We start from the raw sequence: 21247 nt of genomic DNA, 5'->3' as shown, positions 1-21247 counted from the left end.
TGACCATCGCTGTGGACTCAGCAGGGAATGGTCCTGTGATCAACCAGTGACACCCGACAGTGGTCTTCAGAGGCGTCGAGACCCTACCGTTCCCAGGCTGGCAGTGTGATTTGTACATACAAAAACCAGCTAAATGATTCCTCTCCTCTCCTCCGCTTAGCTGCTTTGTGAGACAGAGATCTCAAACTCCTTGCTTCTTTCCTCAATGCTTGTCACATAATAGATGCTCAGTAACCCAGCATTAAATGAAGAAGCCATCACAGTTCACCCGGAGGCAGCTGTCAGTTTTGCAAAGGGTACCTCACAGGAGTTCTCAGCTTGTCTGTCTGTTACAGTCACCTGGAGAACATCTAAGTATCCCAGCCTCAGGCCAGTCACATCAGAGCATATGAGGGCAGGGAAGAGAGGGAAGGAGTAGGTGATTCCAGAGTGCAGCCAAGATTGAGAGCTCCCAAGCTTGAATGAAGGGGTCAGCTGGCAGGGGGTTGATCTGCAACTGCCAACCCAGCAGGAGTCAGGAGTCACAGTGGAGACACAATGGGTAATACCTAGAGGGCTCCTTGACCAGGAGCCAGTGACCCCTTGCTCAAGCCAGAGACCCTGGGATCATGTGAATGATCCCATGCTCAAGCCAGTGATCCCTGGGTTTCAAATCTGGGACCTCAGCATTCTAGGTCCATGCTCAATCCACTGTGCCATCACCAGTCACTTCTTTGATGGGCGTGAGCTGAGCTGGAAGAGGCCAAGATCCTGTCTTAGGAAGTTCCTGTGCGCAGTGGAAGGTGTAGCTGGAAGCACTTATGCCGGCAGCTCTGGCTGAGTGATAGTCCCAGAAATTGTTGCCATATGTCTCCAGCAGGAGGGCAGGGCCCACGCTTGCTCCCGCCACGCTCCGCAGTCTCTCTGCCGTCGCCGCTCAGTCCTCACCCGTGGGGGCCCCCACAGAGGCTCTGTTTGGTCTAACAGTTTTATGGAGCACCCAGATTCCTTGATAGGCCAGGCTCTGGAAATACAGGTGGAAATCCAACGTCACCCCTATCCTGGTGGAGTTCACAGCCCAGAGGGAGGAAATGGGATCAGTAAATCAAGATACATCAACCGCTCCGGAGTGGTGGGGCCTCAGACAAAGAAGTGAGAACTTAGAGGAGGGGGCCCAGGGGGCTCCGGAAGGCTTCTGAGAAGTGGTGTAACAACACTGAAGCCTTTCTCTTTTTCTTTTGAAATATTCATATGCATAAAGTTTGGAATCATTTGAAACATATATAGTTGAACACACTAATTTAGCAAATATTAACATTTTTTTTCTGTATTTACTTCAGATCCTTTATTTTTTTTAAAAAATTGTTTAAGACTTTATTTATTTTAGAGAGAAGAAAGACTGAAGGGGTGGGGAGGAGCAGGAAGCATCAACTCCCCCATGTGCCTTGACCAGACAAGCCCAAGGTTTTGAACTGGCGACCTCAGTGTTCCAGGTCGACATTTTATCCACTGCGCCGTCACAGGTCAGGCTACTTCAGATCCTTTAAAAAAACAATTCTCAACTATTTTAAACATAGGAAAAGTACAAAGAATTATACAATACACAGCCACATACTGAGGTGGTTAAGAGCTCCTGCCCGGCTCAGCAGTGTGACCTGGGAGAGGTTCCCGGGCCTCTCTGGGCCTCTGTCTTACTGTTTTTAGAAAAACCAAACAGCTACCTTGAAAGGTGGTTGTCAGGATGAATCGAGGTAAAGCTGTTAAAAGGACAGAAGTGCCTGACACACACTGTGCTTTGGAAACATGAACTCAGGACCCAGCTTGTCAAATCTTAACGTTCTGCTGAATGTTTTAATAAGGTTTTGTAAATAAGGAGTCGTACCCTATCGTAGATACTTTTAAAGAGCCCTCTCTATACCCTTGCCTCTTTTGACTGCTAATACAGAGTCAAAGTCAGGAAGTGAAGATGGAAATTTCTACTGAAGGGAATGGCAGGGGAGACCTGGCTTCTGAGGAAATCCTCCAGTGTGGTCAGAAAGGCAGGTGACAGGGGCTGGGGGGGAGCAGGCCTGAGAGGTGGCCGGGGCACGTTAGGGAAACCGTCAGGGGCTAGGGCACAGTCCAGGAATCTCACCTGAGCCCATTCATTTCTCCTGCTCCCTTCAAAGAACAAGCAAAAAAAAAAAAAAAAAAAAAAAAAAGCATTAACTACAGGAACCTCACTCACACTTGCTCCCCAGCTTGGAAAATTCCATCAAGTGTGCGCTAGCTTTGAGAGAAAAGGGGAGACCAAGGCCCAGCGCAGGGCAGGGGGAGGGCTTAGGCCCCTGAAGTCAACGCCACCTGAGTGATTTAGGGCTGTGGCCCAGCCAGAGCATTTGGGCTCCCCTGCCCGCATCCTTGCTTTCTGAGAACTATGCGCCCGCCAGGTGGGTATTTCTGACTGAGTGAGCTGGGGAGCGAGCCCCTGATGTGTTCAGTAGTTCACCCGACAGCACATATGTGGCCTGTCAGGCATGGATGCTTGTAGGCCAGGCCCTGGGTATAAGTATATACAAGCCCAGCCTCGGTTCCAAATGTGCTCTCCCGTCACCCCCAAGCAGCACTATCATTTTTTATCTCAAAATGGGCCTTCCCCCGCCCCCCCTCCGCCCCTCCCCCTGCTTCCCCAGGCGGAGGAACAGCTGCTCCGAGACCCGTCTCTCATCAGCTGCCTTATCTCCCTGATGAATAATGTTTCCCTTCCCGAGCAGGCCGCCTGGCAGGAGGCCCACCCGGCTTGGAGCAGGCCGCTGACAGCACTTGGAGGCCAGGCAGCTGTTGGGGAGAGTGGGCACTTCCCCCGCCCACCCCCAGTCCTCACGTGGGCTGAGGGCGCCCTTCCTGCCTCACGGAGACATGCCTCTGAGGCCCTGGTGAGCAGCAGCTCACAAACTCAGCCATTCCAACCGTTCCAAGTGCCTCTCAGCACCCCCTGGGGGCAGCCGCGGTATGGGTCCTGTCCCGCCGGTGGAGACTGTCTTTGGGAAATGTGATTTGTGCCGAGTGATAGACACCTTTATACTTTGCAGTTCTGTGACCTTGAGAGTGTGTTTAATCAGTTTTCCTCATCTGCTGAATGGGCTGATCATACCGTTATGTAGCTCTCTGCTCACTCCCCCCCGTGTCAGCCAGTGCACCTGTCCCCCAGCGCTGTGACGCTATGGTGTAGTGTAGGCTATACCTCCAGCCTTCTCCAGCACCTTGGGTGGGCGGTAGCTGCATCCCGGGCACCCCGGAGAGGCTAGCTCACTGAGACCTCTCCCTGTCCTGTTAGTAACTGACTGATGTCAGGGACCCAAAAGCCCAGGCCTCCGCCCTGATGGTGGACAACTCGGCGGGACTGTTTATGCCCCAAAGCCCCTGTGGATGCGGCCCAGGCTGAACCTCCTTGTGACTGCACCGCCCCCGCCCAGCCTGCTTCCCTCACCCTCTCACACTCGTCCTCAAGGGCATGCCTCCCTCCGCGGATCACAGGCGTGGGGACCTGCGTGGGGCTGTGCTTGTCTAGGACCCAGCCTGCAGCAAGTACCTACTTCACCGAGGCTGTGTGATGACTGGATGAGATAAGGCTTGAAAAGCCCCTGGAAGGTGTCTGGCCCTGGGCAGTGCCAGTCGTCGGTGATTATGATTCTCATGAGCTACGGCTAGGTGACAGAAAGTCACAGGGGAACTTGGACAGATGTGACGGAGAGGTGGGTGTTGAAAGGCTTGGTTCCATGTCTGGAATTGAAGGCAGTCACCCTAGAGAAGTCCCTTGGGAGTGTCTTAGTCCAACTTTTTTTTTCCCCAATGAGGAAACTGAGGCCCAGGGGGAGAAGTAAGTACTCTCAGAGACCCACAGCAAGTCGAGGGCAGAGCTGGGAAAACTCGTCATGCTTTTCTCTACTTGTGTGTTATTTAGCATCTTCAGGTCCTTTTCCCCTGCTCATTGTTGACGTGTTAGTGATTTTAGAGGGGCCAGGATGCTGAGAAGTGAACCGGGGCACACTCCATTTCCACGTACATCTCCTGACAGCCTAGTATGCGCTGGCCTCCCGCCAGGCCCCAGGGAACGACTCACACACGTAGATCCCAACGCCTGGTGGTTACCGAGAACTCTACTGTCAAAGTGTATGTGTGTGTTGGCTAACTTTACCCCAGAAGATAAACGATGCCAGCCCATTCTCCAGGGAACGTTTTATTAAGAGTGAGACTTGATAGCCCAGTAAGAGCAGGCAGGTAGGCGAGAGCATCCTGGACTGGCCTTGTTTTCTTCATATTTAACACATAGCGATAGTCTTAATTTCCATAGTACTATCCCTGAATGGTCCTTTGCTGTCCTTTTCTCAGCATGTACAGAGGTACACGTGTGAGACAGATCATGGATTCTGGGAGACAGCTGTCAACCCCTGTGGCTGGAGCGTAGGCTGTATCATGGATGAGGGCCACAGTGGAACTCTGAAGTAGACCCAGACCATACCAGATGCAGGACTCCATGTAGCATGCTGAAGCATCTGGGCTTTGATCGGCAAACAGTGCCGCTTCCAACACCCTTTGCTCAGGAGAGGGACAGAGATCTTGCTGGACAATATGCAGAGGGAAGACCCTCGCCCCAGGTGGAGACAAACTCAGACAGGTGGAGAGTTAAGTAGGAGACCGCCACCTGCGAGCTGTCAGGAGATGTGGCGTGGGTGGTTTCCATGTGAGTGAGATGCACTGAGGGTTAGGGAGAAACCCCGAGGGTGTGGGATTGGAGTCGGGGGAGTATCTGAGGGGCCGCGTCCTAAGTTTGGGGTATGGTGTAGCCAGAGCGCAGTGTGAATGGACGGAGATGAGTGTGGAGGCAGCAGGGCCAGTGGACCTGGGCAGAGGGTTTCTCTGATTGCAGAGGGGCTCGAGCTAAGAGGAGCCCTAGGCCACTTTCTGGGAGCACTGAACACCACAGGAAGAAGTATGAACTCCCACCTGTCAGGGATCGGCAGAGGCTTCCAGGGGTTTGAACAGCACAGTGGCATGGGGAGAGCAGGAGCCCCGGATCAGTCCAGGCATGGATGCAGAATAGGTGGAGGGAGAGTGGCTGTCCCAAGGAGGAGACCAGGCACTCACCGCTTTCTGGCCGCAGGCCCCCTCCCAACATGTTTGGCTTGACCACATAATATGGCCCTATAATTTTTCAGAAATATTTCTATTGAGATGTAATTGACATATCACATTACATTTGTTTCAGATGTATAACATAATGACTCAATATCTATATATACTGGGGTTCCTCTGGTTATGACAATCTTGACATATGATGTTTCGAGTTTACAACGCTCACTTTCATAAAAACTTACAGAAAGTGAGATGTGAGTATTTCGGCTTATGCCATTAAGTGTCATGTTTTGGGGTTTTTTTACACTCATTTTTTCAGTTTGTACAGTATAGTATATCTATGTCCTTTTCCTCCTTCTGTGGCTTAGCTGTGTTTTCATGTTCTAGATGATGATTTTACAGCTGTGTTAGGATAGGTGCGTGACTCCGGCCAGGATGTGTTAGTTCTGGGTGGACGGCACTAGTTCTGTGGCTGTCATGCACGTGGCCTTGAAGCCCTGCTCTCACGCGGATGTCCTCCGTCCTGTGTTTAATTCCTCTGTGCCTTAGTTTCTTGACAGCAAGGCCACTGATAAACAGTCCTCGTCATAGGGTCATTGTGAGGATTAAAGATAGCACAATTAAAAGCCTAAATATGTCACCTTGGGAAGTACTCTATAAGTGTGAATCATTTTCACTATTGCCTCTGAGGACAAGGTGGGAAGCTGACTGAATGGAAATGGCTCTACAGGGCAGAGAGCCAACACTGAGCCTTGGAGGGGAGCCATAGGAAGGGGGGGCTGGAGGAAGCAGCTGGGAACCAGGGGGAGAGGGCATCTTGGAGGCAGGGAAGAGAGGTTTGGGCAGGGAGGGAGAGGAGCTCACAGCAGGTGTTCTATACCAGTGAGAATTTGCCCTCCAGAGGACTCTTGGCAGTGTCTTGAGACATTTCTGTTGTCACAAATGGGCATGGGGGTGCTATTTGGTCCAGTGGATAGAGGCCAGGGATGCTCCTAATGTCCTACAATGCACGGGACAGCTTCCCCAGCCCCTGCCCCTGCCAACAAAGAATTATTCAGCTCCAGAATGTTGATAATGCAGAGACTGGAAAACCTTTCTCTAGAGCAGGGGTCCCCAAACTTTTTATACAGGGGGCCAGTTCACTGTCCCTCAGACCATTGGAGGGCCGCCACATACAGTGCTCCTCTCACTGACCACCAGTGAAGGAGGTGCCCCTTCTGGAAGTGCGGTGGAGGGCCGGAAAAATGACCTCAGGGGGTCACATGCGGCCCGCGGGCCGTAGTTTGGGGACGCCTGCTCTAGAGCCACCAGGCTTCTGGGTTTGACTCATGGTTCTACCACCAACAGGTGCATGAGTTTAGCATGTTCCGTAAGCACTCTGTGCCTGTTTCATTATCTGGAAAATGGGGATGGTAACAGCAGCTTCCTAGGACTGTTGCCAGGCTTAAATGAGTAAAGATATGCAGAAGGCTTAGCAGTGAGGCTCATGGTACATTAGCTATTACTAGAGATCGGGGCAGTGAGGACATGGCTGAAGCCGTCTGAACTTGGGGGTTGGCATTTAGGAGCAATTTCATTGGGGTTGAAGGGGACTGGCAGCCAGAGGCAGAGGACCGTGGAGATGGGTGCGTGGGAACCGGGGCCAGCGGACGCAGGCTGCCCCGGCCCAGAGGTGGAGAGATGGAGGGAAGAGGAGCAGTGGCAGGGCAGGGCCGCCAGGCCCAGTGCGGGGACTTGCTTCACATTCATCTGTGTGTTGATGCTGATCACAAGTTCCGACGGATGCCCAAACACTGATAACAGAAATGGAAAATTTGAAAAGATCAACCACCTGCAATCTCACCACCTTAAAAATTTTGCAATTTAACATCATTCCTTCCAGGACCATCATTTTTACAGAGTTTTAGTCATCACACAGATTCTCTTTTTTATTGTTTTATGCCACATGAAATTGTCCTGTACGCATTTTCCGTGATGTGACATCATTGAACATGTATCTCTTTCTTTTCCAAAATGAAGATAACCTCATTGTTTTTTTTTCTGGTTGTAAGACCGCTCTGTTCTCTTTTCACTTTTCTTTTCTTTCTTTTCCTTTCCTTCTCTCTCTCTCTCTCTCTCTCTCTCTCTCTCTCTCTCTCTCTCAAATGCAGATAGTACCACAAAGTCTAAAGAAGAATGTAATAACCCCATTTCCTATCCCACCCTTCAGAGATAACCGGGTCAGCATTTTGATGAACATTCTGCCAGACAAATGTTTATGTGTTATCAGGGTGTTGACTTGTTAAGTTTTTAAATATTTTTACGTAAACACGCATAGTTTCCTTGTTGTGGGGGTTGAGTTTGTTTGTTGCTTTGGGAAGTGGGGAGGGAGCTGGGGAAGGATACGCACACGACAAAGGGAGCCAGGAAGTCCCGAAGTCCAGCAGGAAGAGGAAGCACTGGGGGTGTGCGGTGCACTTGTTTCCTGACGCTGCTGAACGGCGTGCCACTGGCTGGGTGACGTGAACACAGATATTCATCATTTTCTCACGGTCCTGGAGCTGAGCAGTCCGAGACCACAGTGCTGGCAGGGCCGTGGTTCCTAAAGGACCTAGGAAGGGATCCTTTCTCGCCTCTTCCGGGCTCCTCAGGGTTGCCAGTGATCCTTGGTGTTCCTTGGCATGTAGATACATCCCTGTGATCCTTAACTCTTTTGTCACGTGGTGTCCCCTTCCTCCCTCTGTGTCTGTGTCTGAATGCCCCGCTTCTTATGAACACACCAGTCATTGGGCTACGTAGAGTCCACTCTACTCCAGGATGACCTCATTTCAACTTGATTAAATCTGCAAAGACCAAAAGTCGCACTCACGGGTAATAGGGCTGAGGACTTCACCATTACCTTTCACGGGTACACGCTTGAACGCATAGCATGTGGGATCCCCAGGGTGATGGAGGAGAGGGATGGAGCAGCAAGGGTACCGTCTCTGGAATGAAAGTGAAGGGAGAGACCAGGATACACAGACTGAGATCCTGAGCCTGAGAAGGGGGACGAGGAAGCCTACTTCCTCCAGCAACTGGTGTCTGCGTTTCATGAACCTCCTAGGACTTGACAAGGAGGGCCCGGGGATTCATCGGAGAGCCCGGCTGTGCATACACCTCGCCGTCCTCAGGCCGTGCAGCTGCCTGGGGGCCCCCAGGCCTCGCCAGAGCATCCTGTGGTCCTCTCGCTGCCCGGTTCTTGGTTGGCTGCCACTTGGTTTCTTTTCAGCCCGGGCTAATTTCTTGCAGTCCTCGGGCTGATGGGAAGTGTCACTGACCCCGAGTCCTTCTGCATGGCCCTCCCCCCCCCTCCACCTGCAGCGGGCGCCTCTCCTGTGCTCTCCGGCCGCGGCACGTGGTCCGTCAGCCGCCGGGAGCAGAAACCGTCCTGATGTCTTCATCTCCCCTTTTGCTCAGGATGCCTGTTTCTGCTGGTTTACTCAGTTCTCTTGGTCTGTTCCCGGATGCGTACAGAGTTGAATTTTCAGAGGTGGAGGGGGATGGAGGAGAAGTCTTTCTGCTGATAGACGCAGGTGCCGACAGTCTGGAGCCTCCCCAGGCAGAGCTGGGCTTGGGCGTGGGTGTGATATAGGTCAGCATGAGACCCAAAGCAGCATCATTGTCACCCTTTGCCAACTTGGCCCTTGAGCAACAAGGGACAGTTACAGAGCAGCAAACGGCCGAGAATAGGAGGCTTATTGACTTAGGTCCCAGGCAGAGGCCATCGGAGACCTTTTCTTACCATCACAAGCTTATGCATATGGTAGGGAAGTATTCTACTTCCCCGGTGGTTAAATGTCACTCAGCCCTTGGCCCCTGCCTCCTCACGCTGCCTGAAGCTCCCAGTAACCACCCAGCAACACATCACCTGCCTCATCTCCACCATTTAATTACAGGTTGTCTCTGATTTCCTCTCCAGCGCTGACAGCCACTTCTGGGAATGACCTGGGGGTGGGGGCAGAAACCCAAATAGTAGAGCTCACATGATGTCTAAAGCTGAAATAACAAGAAAAGCCAGGTGCAGCCTGTAGCCAGGATGTGCCAGCTTGTGTGGGATTGAGGGAGGTCTTCTTGCCCGGACCTGAAAGACCCAGGGCTTGGGCCCAGAGAGACTGTGGAGACTCAAGGGTGGGAAGGGGTTTGTGAGCACTGTTGGGATTTTTTTCCCCAACCTCCTCTCTTGCTGCTGCCTTGCCCTAGGTTTATTTACACCAGCATGGCCACAAACAAGACACACCGGCTACAATGTTACTAGGAGATAGGAATTTTTCAGCTCTGGTTTGTTATTGACGGAAATGTCATAGGGCACAGGACAGTAATTATTTACTCCTGGAGCAGAGTGGAGGAACCCCTGTGAGACACCAAAGTTCGCCGCCATTGTCTTCTGAGAGGGACACCGCCCTGCCAGGAGGAGGGGGTGTCTCACAGTTGGAACCAGGCCCCAGAGGACACTCTGCACATCGAAGCAGAGTGAGAAATCAAAAGGGAAGGACTGAGAGGTTTGACTCAGAGGGAATGGGGAATGTGTTTCCATATATATATTTTTAAGATGCACAGCCATAAAAAAAACACAAAGGTAAGCATACAACTAGTAAATATGTTGCCCACATGACAAATGAGGGCAGCATAACACAGAGCTCATGTTGATGGAGAAACAGGCCCCATTTTTTAGAATGGGGAAAGATATGAGCAGCCTTCTTTGGAAAAGAAAATGCAAATGGTTAATGAAAGGACTCTAGCTCCCCCAAATCAGAGAAATGCAAACTAAGGCAGCAGTGGGATGCAGGCTGTCTTGAGGGGAAAGTTGCTTATTGTTGGTCAAATAAGTTTGTAAATATGATATATATGTTTGCTCGCTTATAGTTTGCATTGGGTGTGGGGGACAGGCTGTAAGCCGGCAGAGTGGTTATAGCCTAAGGCTTAGTTTTAAGACTAAGCCTTTCCCACCCTTTTAATACTAAAATCTTCTCAACACTATGCTTTTCCCCATACCCTTGACTGTTGCATGATGTGGGGTGGTGCACTCTCATGAGGAATCCCATTATACCTCAGATAAGTGACTTTGTATCAGAGACTTCCTTGTTTGTATATTGGATTAAAAGTTTTGATTTCTACACTATAAAATGGGGCAGAGGAGCCCATGCTGGAGGAGAGCAGAGAAAGGCCACATGGAGGAGAGGAGAAGCAGCCAAGATTGTGGAGTGCTGAAGGAGAAGCCAGTTTGTGCAGAGTTTGTGCAGAGAGAAGGAGATGGGGAACAGAGGTGAATAAGTCTGGTGAGGTAGAAACCTTTGACTCTAGGAAACTCAGATAAGTCAGTGGCTTTGGGAGCCCTGAATGGAAAGGGAAGTGTTTTCCCACCTTGTGTATTTCTTGCCCGCTGGGTGCAAGCTAGGATTAAAGTTAATGGCCTACCAGTTCTTGGCTTCGTTGTTTCATTACTGTCTGTCCAAATCAAATTCGAACCTGCATGGGCCAGGCAGCTGTGATGGTGGCCGTGGCTACTGACTTTACACTTATCAAATTGAAAAATGTATTTTTAGAGAACAGGTGCTGGCAGGGCTCTGGTGAGATGGACTCTCATTTTTGATGAGAGGTGCTCTTCTGAGTACCTTAAAAAAAGTTTACATCATTTAACCCAGTAATCCCACTTCTTAAATCTATCTTAAGGATATCATTTAAAATGAAGGCATTGATTTGTGCAAAGGTGTACATATGGGACATATTTGAAAATAGCCTACCTGATGATTCTAGATGATTGGTTGACTTTTTCTTTTTAGCGAGAGAGACAGAGAGAGACAGAGAGGGACAGAGACAAGAGGCATCAGTTCTTTGTTGTGGCACCTTAGTTGTTCATTGATTGCTTTCTCATATGTACCTTGACGGGGGGGTGGGGGGGAGGCCATTACAGCGAAGCCAGTGACTCTTTGCTAAAGGCAGCAACCTTGGATTCAAGCCAGTGACCTTGGGCTTCAAGCCAGCAATATTGAGGTCATGTCTATGATCCCATGCTCAAGCCAGTGACCTTGGTCTCAAGCCAGCAACCTTAGGCTTCAAGCCAGCAACCTTTTGGCTCAAGCCAGACAACCATGGGGTCATGTCTATGATCCCACGCTCAAGCCAGTGACCCTGCACTCAAGCTGGTGAGCCCGTGCTCAAGCCAGATGAACCTGTGCTCAAGCTGGTGACCTTGGGGCTTCAAACCTGGGTCCTCAGCATCACAGGCTGATGCTGTATCCACTGAGCCACCATCTGGTCAGGTGATCATGATTGTTTGACTTGATTATGACATATTTAGTCAGTGGACTATCAGGTAGCCATTAGAAATGATAGTTGTGAAGATATTTTGAGAGCAGGGGAAGTGCTCACATTATAAAATTATGTGGAAAATGGCAAACTAATAATAGAAAGCTTGAAATCCATTATGAGTATGAATGTATACCATACATTAAAATACAGAATTGGATTGTGACAGACATATAAGGAAATACATAGACTGTTTACTAGGGATTTTCTCTGAGTTGAGAATATAGGTAATTTTGTTTACTTCTTTTTGCTATCCAAGTTTTTTTTCCCCTCTTTTGCCAAATGAGCATGTAATACTATTAAAATTAGATAAAGGCAGAACATGGTTATATTTTAAGTCAGGGCTCCCTGTTGTCATCTGACTCCTGTTGGAGACACGCCTGCCCCCTCCGTCTCTCCCTCTGACCTCCTGCTGTCAGAGCCAGCTGGGGAGAGCCCCGGCTGCCACCGTCGGCCCCCCCGGGCTCTTGCCAGGTGACCTGGTGCACACCGCTGCCTTGCTGCAGGCCTCAGTCTCTCAGTGAAACACACTGGTTCACTGGTTCAGTTCTGAGAATGCAGTAAGGAGACAGGCACGATAATCCCCCGCTTCACACCTACCCCTGATTCTAACCACACAGGGACATGACTGACATTTCCGTGAGCACAGTGTCAGCCATACCCGCGATGTTGCAGTCCACGTGGCCACCTGGGGACAAGTTACAACTTAGTCGGGGAGACCCTGGTCATTTCCTTTGGGGATGAAGAGGTAACGTTCATGCCTATCATTCATTCCTTCAACACGTACTGATTACGCCCCCGTTTCTGTGGTCTGGGCCCTGAGGTGCCCAGCGAGGCCAGGCTCACTGTTGGAGGAGTGTCCGCCCTTCAGGCACATTCTTTCCTCTGTCTTTAGGGAAGGCAAATCCTCTCCCTGCGAGAGTTATTTTAATTTACCTTTGAATTATGTTAAAGAGACACAGTGTGTTTAACACGAAGAGTCTGACACTGGATGAGCTAAGTGGGTCTTACCCCTGTGGGTTTGACCGCCTGCCACGTGGCTGATTTCCTCTGGCTCTGAAGTGACGATCTAGAAACACAGGGATCCTGGGCAGCGGGAGTGGAACAATGTGTCGGTCCACCTGGAGCTGTCCCCTGGAGGGAAAGTGGTCGGACTTGAGACCAGATGGCCTGAGTTCCAGCCTGGCTGCCCTGCTTCCTGACTTTGTCGCTTGGGAAGTTCACACCTTCTGTGAGCCGCAGAGTTCCCATCTATAACATGGGGTGTGGTCCCGACCTTGCTCAGGGCGCTGTGAGCACCATTCAGGACTGTATCTGTCTCCAAAGGGACCGAGGCATGTGCTCGACCATCACAGTAGTACTCTTGCAGTTTCCTTGAAAGGGACAAGACACACTGGAGCACACAAGAGGAGTGCCGTGTGCAATGGTGGTTGAGGACCAGGGTCACGAGGCCACACAGCCCTGGCCCTGCCACTTACAAAGAAAACACCCTGAAAAAGAAACAGAAGTGAGAGTTGTTTTCTGCCATCTTACTTTGTGCTTGCAACCAACCCTCATCACAGTCTCCTACCCAATCCCTGTTCTCAACTGCAGGCTCCCTGCAGGCTGTGGCCCGATGCCCCCGTGTTCCCTCAGTGCACAGCGTGGTAATGCTGCTGTCGGCCCCTCTCTTGGCAGATCCTTCAAGCCGGACTTCATCCTGGTCCGCCAGCACGCCTACAGCATGGCCCTGGGCGAAGACTACCGCAGCCTGGTCATCGGCCTCCAGTACGGAGGGCTGCCCGCCGTCAACTCCCTCTACTCCATCTACAACTTCTGCAGCAAGCCCTGGGTGGTAGGTGACAGGCCAGGCTGGCCCACAGTGAGGGGAGGGGCAGTGGGAGGACTTCCCAGCTCTGAAACGGGCCCGTTCCTCAACAGGGAGACCTCAGAAATGAAGAGTCTTTTTTAAACAAGTTGGATCCCAGTCTCCTTCTTGTAATTATTGCCTAACGAGTATTATATAACAACATATTATGATACAGTGGTGTCTTGTAATAATATTAGTAGTAAGAGGCAGTACTGTACTGTTCTTACTAATGTTCCATCATATTGTGTTAATAGTAGGCACTGTTTGTTGAGCTCCTAGTATCAGAAAAGTGTGCTCTCTGGTACTCGGTCTATCATTATCATGTGACGTGGACTCATGACTCCGTTTTACAGGAAAAGAAACTCGGCTTCAGAGCTGTGGTGGAGCTCACCAAAGATGTGTAGCTGGTGAGGGCGAATCTGGAACTTGAAGCCCTCTTTCCAACCCCCAAAACTCCATTTCCCCCACTGTTTATTTATTGGTTTCATTCATTCACTAGATCTATTCAAGTCTCCATTTAAATCAGTGGTAGTCAACCTGGTCCCTACTGACCACTAGTGGGCGTTCCAGCTTTCATGGTGGGCAGTAGCGGAGCAACCAAAGTATAAATAAAAAGATAGATTTAACTATAGTAAGTTGTTTTATAAAGATTTATTCTGCCAAACAGCGAAAATCCGACATACAGTACTTGGTAAGTAATTATTATTATATGCTTTAATTTGCTGTAACTCTGCTTTATAAATTTTATAAAGTAAAGTTACTTCCCTACTTTATAAATCACCATTACTGTGGAACTGGTGGGCAGTTAGAAAATTTTACTACTAACAGAGATACAAAAGTGGGCAGTAGGTATAAAAAGGTTGACTACCCCTGATTTAAATGTTACCTGTAAGAGAGGCTTTTCCTAAGACACCACCCCTCCACGCCCCAAATACTCTTACATCCCTGTCACACACTGCATGTTTAATCCTTACAGCAGTCCTGTGAGGTTGGGTCTCTTGCCTCGGTTTACAAAGGAGCAAACTGAAGCTCAGGCACCCTAAGTAACTTTCCCGGGTTACAGATAGTAAGTGGTGGAGCAAGAATTTGAACCTAGAGCCTATGCCGTAAACTACTACACATGTGCCTCTCCAGAGAGAAGGGCACGGCAGGCAGGGGACGTGGCATGCATGTCGGCAGGCTGTGCTTGTGTGAAATGCTGAGGGTGTAGGAAAGGCTCATTAAAAGCCATTAAGCTGAATGAACTCAGTGGGCCTGGCAGGACTGCAGGGGTTGATGCATCCAGATGATGGAGAGGATGGCTGGCCGGCCGAGGATTCCGGCCTTTCCTCCACAGGCAGAGACCAGCTCAGAACAGGCACATAGATGCTCCAGGCCTGGGGGCGGGGGCGGGGTGGGAGGTTCCACTAGACTAGGTAGTCAGTGCTCACCAATGTTCTCTCTACCCTTCTGACTTAGTTTTCTCAGCTCATTAAGATCTTCCATTCCCTGGGCCCTGAGAAGTTCCCGCTTGTGGAGCAAACGTTTTTCCCCAACCATAAGCCGATGGTGAGTACCCCTTTTTCACTCTGCTTATGTGTGTGATCTGGAACAAACACAGATGTCCATGCCCTCAGTCCACTTGAGTGGAGGAGGTGGGTGCAGGGGCTGCTCTCTGACCACCGGGGCTCCGAGGAAGAGCCGTGACCTCTCGTGGGAGTGCCTGGCTTTCCTAAGGAAGGAGTCATTGCTCCAGGTGACATTTTTGACAGTAAGACAAATTACTAAGGTAGACAGAATTCCTTGGGACATCGCAAATGTTCGGCAAACAAGGGGACAACTTGAACTAGCATGCCGGAGCCAAAGGTTGATGATACGAGTAAAAGATGTGTGAAAGGTAGGATGTCACTGCATTTGAGCTTGTGCTGGACTTGGTTTCCACCCTTATTTTAATAAATACAGTAAGATTTGATTTGCATTGATTGTCGAAGGGAAGTTCGCTGCTGTGTCCTCTTTACATTCCAACTTTTGAATATATCTGTGGTTGTCTCTGGGAAGTGGTTGGAGCTTAACTTGGAGTATGTGGCTAACTGCCATTAGGCATGTAGCTGGGTGGCAGAGGTTACCATCTTTTTGAATGGGGTGGAGTACTACTGTCCAGCCTACAACTAGAAGTTGGGTGGAAGAGTCCTGGGCAGCTGGAAACAGCCCGTGACATGCCTGCTAGCATGGTTGGTGGTCTTCTAAAACTGGTCAAAGGAATACAGGGCTGCAGCCCTGCACTTGTCTTGGGAAGAACGGGAGTCTCAGGGAACAGGATGGCTAATAGGGTATCTGATCATACCAGCTGGGGATGGTGGCCTGTCTGTAGAATTCCAAGCTCAGGCTGCTGAGCTGGACGGTCCTGTTTGGAGACACTGATGGGTAGGACTGCAGACCCAAGGTGGCAGCAGTCTAACCAGAAGGAGATTTTCTGTTGATCATCTTTCACTTATCTATGATGCAATGAGAGTCACAAAGTCCCGGATGTGCTGGGGGGAATGAGAAGGGCATGTGGAGCCCGGCATAGAAAGCAGCGCTTGAGCACAGGGGAGAAGATCGAGTTTATCATCAAACCACCTGAGCTTGCTTGAATTCTGGTTCTGCCTACCTACTAGATCTTGGGCAATGAATTAACCTCTATGACCCTCAGCTTCCATCACTGAAAACTATGGATGGTAGTGGAACAACCTCATTGGGCTGTTGAGATGTAATGAAATCGTGTGTACAGAGCCCGTGCCTGGCGTGTGATGCGTGCTCACAGTAGACTAGCTTTACAGTAAAGGGCAAAGCTACACCCTGGAACCTTGCCAACAATGGGATGAAAGTTGGGTGAAGGCTCTAGAGCCAACCTAGTCCATTGAGGGTGACAGGCCAGCTCTAAGCACTGGGAGGGCTTTGCCATCTGTAGCGAGGCCTCAAGAGTGCCTGGCATTCCCCACGAGGCTGACCCACACTCAGAATTTCAGGCAGGCATTTGGCATTGAGGACCGCTCTTTGCAGCCTTCCCCTCCCCACTTCCGCACGGTTGAGATTCTTAGGAACGAAGCAGGGAAGGCCAGGTCAGGGCTGCAGTCTGGGAGCACCTGCACCACGAATAGGTAAAGATCCAGATCCCAAAGAATGATGGAGAACTCTGGCCACAGAATCAGGGAGCGCAAGGTCAAGGCGGGATGAGCAGCCAAGAGGAAATCTAAAATGCCTGTCCTGAAATTCTCCTGCCTGGGAAAGGACAGGGGTGGTGGGTCCCAGCTGGGTGGGTGGGTCCCAGCTGTGGGAGTGGAGGGCGGGGAGTGTGCCGCGGCCTGGCACCAGGGCAGGCAGTGCTGACCAGCTTCCAAGGCCCTCTGCCACCTATAAACCCCCTGCCAACGGCGGTCAGGACACAAGGAGGCGAGAGACTGCAGGTGTGTGATAGAAATAAAACCACTTTACTGTTTAGAATCAAGGACACACTATAAAAAGTGATCATTATGCAACATTACAAGACAATATACATTCACGGAATATAAAATTCATAAATAACATGGAGGAAAACTGTAAACAGCACTACAGAATTTAGCAACAAATACATTCCTTCTAGACAGGATTTCCTCTGGCTGGTGTCTCTCCATCACTTCTGGGTCTCTGGACAGCAGACTGGCTAGGGGGGGGAGGCGGGGGCGTGGGAGAATCCACCAAGCCCCTCCCCTCAGAGCATGAGCTGGTCTCTAAGCTCTTCCCCTCCTCAGCCCCACCCCCAACAACAGCCATTTAGGAGGCTGTTGAAATTCTACCTCTCCTATCTGTCCCCGTTCTGTTTTTGCTTTTGCCATCAGATCTCCAAAGTGCTTTTCTTTTGTAAAACGATGTTAGTGTTATTTTTACTTTAGGCAGCTGGAAGCTGCCATCTTAGCATAATCCATATTGGCCATTGTCAAGCACAGGATGGTGGGCTGGGGCAGGGGAAGGTACTGCCTCTCTCGGTGCCTCTGAGATAGAGCTGTTCCTATAAATGATTTATTTTCTGCCTTGTTCAAAAACCATGGTATAAAAAATGGTGCTCCTGGGCTGTGTAGCTTGACCATCATTTGGGTCTGAGGCGGGGTGAGGTTGAAGCACAGGAGTCTGCCAGGATTCTCTACCCTGCCAGACGGAGCACTGGCCCAAGAGGCAGAGCCTGGGTGCGGGGCTTCCTGGAGAGGGAGGCAGAAGAGATGGCCAGGGGATGCCAGGAGATCATGGAATTATAACTCTCAAGGCCCCGGGAATTTTAGGAGAAATGATGGCCTCCCAGTTGGATGGGGAAAGGAATGGAAGTGACCAGCAGGCTGCCCGGGGCCAGCCGATTCAGAGCAAGGATGCCGATGCACTTGCTGTTTCCCCCTCCCGCCTGCCCCAGGAAGCACAGGGCGCGGCCAGAGAGGAGGCCGGCGGAGCCACAAGTGCTGGCTCCTGCTCCTCTCCCCCGTTCGCCAGTCCAGCCGCCTGCCCGACAGAAGTCTTCACCCTCCCTCCCACTGTAGAATTTGATTCAGGAAAATGCGGCATGTGGGTTTCATTTTCTTTTTCTTCTCTTAAACACAATGAACACATATTACTGCCTACACATGACACAAGATTTAGCAAAATAAAACATTCACAATATGATTGAAATACAGAAGTGCCTCCACTACATAAATGACTTTAAATTATACAGTAAGTGAACAGGAGAAATTACAAAGCTATAGCTTATGGAAAGCTCAACAACCGCCCTCTGACAACGTTGCTCAAAGGACCCTGTGCGGCCCAGGACCTGCTGTTCTCCCCGCCAGGGCCTGGCAGATGGGGCCTGTAGCTCCACCAACTTGTCTGCGGGAAAACTTTCAGGTGACTCATTCTCAGGCCTCACCCCAAGTCCCTGCTGTGTGAGTGGAGGTGACCCCTCCACCCAGGGACCAAGAATGGTCAGCTGCCTCATGGAGGAGAGGCTGATGTTCAACTGGGAGAGGGCACTTGTGCAGGTTGGATTAGGGGTTCCACTTGATAAGACTTTGAGTTTCAACTATCTTTTAAAAAAAACACCAAGTCTGGGGCTTACCTCTTAAAAGCCACTGACCTCCTGACCTCAGTTCCTCTGCTCACACTGCCCCATTGGGATGGCAAAGCCTCCCGCTTCCCGCGTGCCAAATGTCATGCCACAAGGTGAAAGGTACAAGGTAATGAAACTGACCCCAAGGAAGCCGGGTGCCTGTACTGTCTTCCCGCTCCGGGGCTCTGCCAAACACCCTGCCTGGGCACTTGTGTGTGTGCAAGACATGACAATGTGGTGTCTGCTTTCTTTCTTTTTTTTTTTTTTTTCCTTCTCCTGTTTCAATTGGCAGCTCTGTTTCCTAAAGCGGAATGAACTGAAGATACAAATACTAATAGAGGATAAATACTCATAATCTGAAAAGAGAGAGTGATCACGTTAAATGCCACCATCCTACCATCCCCAGCTCCGTAAGATACACATTATTGCCTGCTCTCAGCATCTTGTTTTCAGCACTAGGACTTGAAATCATTGTATTTAATTGGAGAATTTATATTATAGTTTTATTTAAAAAAAAACACACAACAAAGAAACCCTACAGCGATTGCAGAGTCAGGCTTCCCCAGTGACCACCAACTTAAACCTATGAGGTGAGGCCCTCAGGAAGTGGCATTCACCCACCAGCGAGCTGGAGAAAGAGAAGCAAGCTGTCCCCAAACCCGGGACAGGTGGCCAGCTGGCCTTGGCATGACACATGACACTGCAGCTTCCCCTCCTGTGGCCAGGCCCCTGACCCACACTAACTCTCGCCTCCCTTCTGAGCCCACCGAGTAAGGCAGTTAAATGAAGGCCCCAAACATGAAGCAGGAGAAAAAGGACAGGGACAGAGGTCAGGGGGACCCCAGTTAGAGGAATACTGAGGGTGTTCAGAATCTCAAATTTTAATTAAAATAAAAAAAAAAAGGTCAACTTGGAATGTCATGATTTTCTTCAAACAAGCAACAACAACAAAATAGAAGAGCTTATACTATTGGTGTATTTAACAGCATTGAATAGAATTCTGTGTCCTGTTAAAAAAAAAAATCAGACTATTTCCCCTTGTGGGTATATGCAAATGTGTGTACAAACATGCCCCCCTACGTGAGCTAAACGCTACTTTGGAAATAGCATTCTCTACCCAAGTCTACTTGGCTATATCTGTGGATAGTGGATAGTGTGTGTATTTCTCCGATTTACATAAGGGCAACCTCCTGGCCAAGTCTACCAAAGAGTTGTCCCGCAAGAAATCTTGGGGGAGGCGGGACGAGGAGAGACATCCTTCCCAGTCTTTCACCTGAGTTTTAGCAGGGCAGGCAAACTGCCTCCTGACCTCAGGCAGATGTTTAAATCTTCTCCCAATAAGAAAACTCTGATTCTGGCTTGGCTGCTTGCTCTGGACTCAGGAACATCTGGTCAACCTGAGCCTCAGCGGGCTAGGGGACTCGTGTGGGCGCTGCCTCATCTCAAACCCTCTCTTACGGTTTCCTCCTTCCCCCTCCCACTCTTCCGTGAGAGTGACACAGACAGACATAGCCTGGTTGGGACAGGCAGTGTAGCGTCGCCTCGGTGCTCGGGATCTGCATACCTGGAGTCTATCTGTCTGCTACCCTTGACAGATCCTGAAATAGCTGGCCGTTCAGCGGCGTCCATGTCTGTGTCGCTTGTGTGCTGGGGTCGGGGAGAAGGGCGAAGGGGAGGGGTCTGGGAGATGATGAGCTGGGGAAGGAGAGAGGGGGCTGGGTATTAAAATGCCCAAAGAGGGTAGTTTTTTGATTTTTGTTTTCCTAAAAAAATAGAGATTATGTTATCGCGAAGAGGAATGAACATTCCTCATTCTCTCTGGCATGGCACCAAAAATTCCCATGGTGAGAGGGGGGACTAGGTGATATCAAAACCAAAAATCAGGGGTAGGGTGGGGCCAGGAGGATGTTTCCAAATAAACTCTACGTGACGGCACAGACTTTTTCTTTCAGTGTTCCAAGTGCTAAATTTGCGAGAAAACAGGCACTAATTTCATTGTCATCATTTGGGAAGAGTTAGTGTCCAAGGGAAGCTGAGCGGAAAGGGAGGGAGGTGAGATGGGGCAGGGTCTGGCGCTCAGGGGTCGGTGGCATTGATGATGCTTTTGTCTGGGGGCGCCCATCCTCGGTACCAGCTGCAGTAGCCCCCCTTCTGCCGGATGCAGGCGTAGTGTTTGGACTGGTAGCCGGGGTAGCCAAAATTCGAGAGCATGTCGGTCCAGAGACACTCATTCTTGGAGCTCACAAAGCAAGGCAGGTAGTAGCAGGACTTGATCTGCAATCAGACAACAGCCCCCGGTTGGTAGACTCTGCTCTGGTGGACCAGGCCTGCTGCTTGCCTGAGTCTGGATGCAGAACCTGGGACCACTGCAGGGGGAGCCCAGCCTCCTCCGGCCCTCAGGGAACACGGTATCAATAATACGCGCTAATGCTTGGCACCTGCTGCGTGCCAGACTTGCTGCCAAGTGCGGCTATGTTCGTCTCTTTAGAACAGACATATCTCCCTTTTACAGATAAGGAAATAGAGGCTCCGAGAGGTTAAGTAACTGAACGGCACAGCCAGGTCACACAGCCAGAAAGCGGTAGAATTAGACATATAGGAGAGCATTTCCCACTCAAATGTTAACAGACAAGGATGAAAGATCTCGGCGGTTGTAGGGAATTGAGGAATTAGATAAAAGCATGTTCTTTAGCGTCCAGCTGCCCTAGGCTGGAAATCAGAATTTATGAGCTGCGTGACTTAGGGCCAGTTACTTAAGGTCTCTGAGCCTCTCTTTCCGCATCTGCAGAATGGGGATAATAGTAATAAAAACTGCACAGAGTTGTGAGAATGCAGTGTGACAACAGCCCAACCCCCTCCCACAGCAGCAGGGCCTTTTTCCTTGTCCCTGGGCTTTGGTCAGGGAGCCAGGC

At 50.3% G+C, this 21247-nt stretch overlaps 2 protein-coding genes across 3 annotated transcripts in view; one reads left to right on the top strand and one right to left on the bottom strand.

Moving 5' to 3' along the window:
• The window catches only part of SYN3 (synapsin III), a 445360-nt gene that overhangs the window by 128995 nt on the left and 295118 nt on the right, over positions 1-21247 (top strand). For both annotated transcript variants that reach the window (XM_066358238.1, XM_066358237.1), the window contains exons 5-6: positions 13096-13252; positions 14726-14815. In XM_066358238.1, coding sequence (XP_066214335.1) covers positions 13096-13252; positions 14726-14815 — 247 coding nt within the window. The remainder of the gene's footprint in view (positions 1-13095; positions 13253-14725; positions 14816-21247) is intronic.
• The window catches only part of TIMP3 (TIMP metallopeptidase inhibitor 3), a 57151-nt gene continuing 52599 nt past the window's right edge, over positions 16696-21247 (bottom strand). The window contains exon 5 of the mRNA XM_066358228.1: positions 16696-20609. Within this exon, the coding sequence (XP_066214325.1) occupies positions 20412-20609 (198 nt within the window). The 3' untranslated portion in view covers positions 16696-20411. The remainder of the gene's footprint in view (positions 20610-21247) is intronic.

Source organism: Saccopteryx leptura, chromosome 1, assembly GCF_036850995.1.
Source record: "Saccopteryx leptura isolate mSacLep1 chromosome 1, mSacLep1_pri_phased_curated, whole genome shotgun sequence".
NCBI classification, from domain to species: domain Eukaryota; kingdom Metazoa; phylum Chordata; class Mammalia; order Chiroptera; family Emballonuridae; genus Saccopteryx; species Saccopteryx leptura.
Note: the sequence above shows the minus strand (reverse complement) of the source record. Positions and strands in the feature narration are given on the sequence as shown.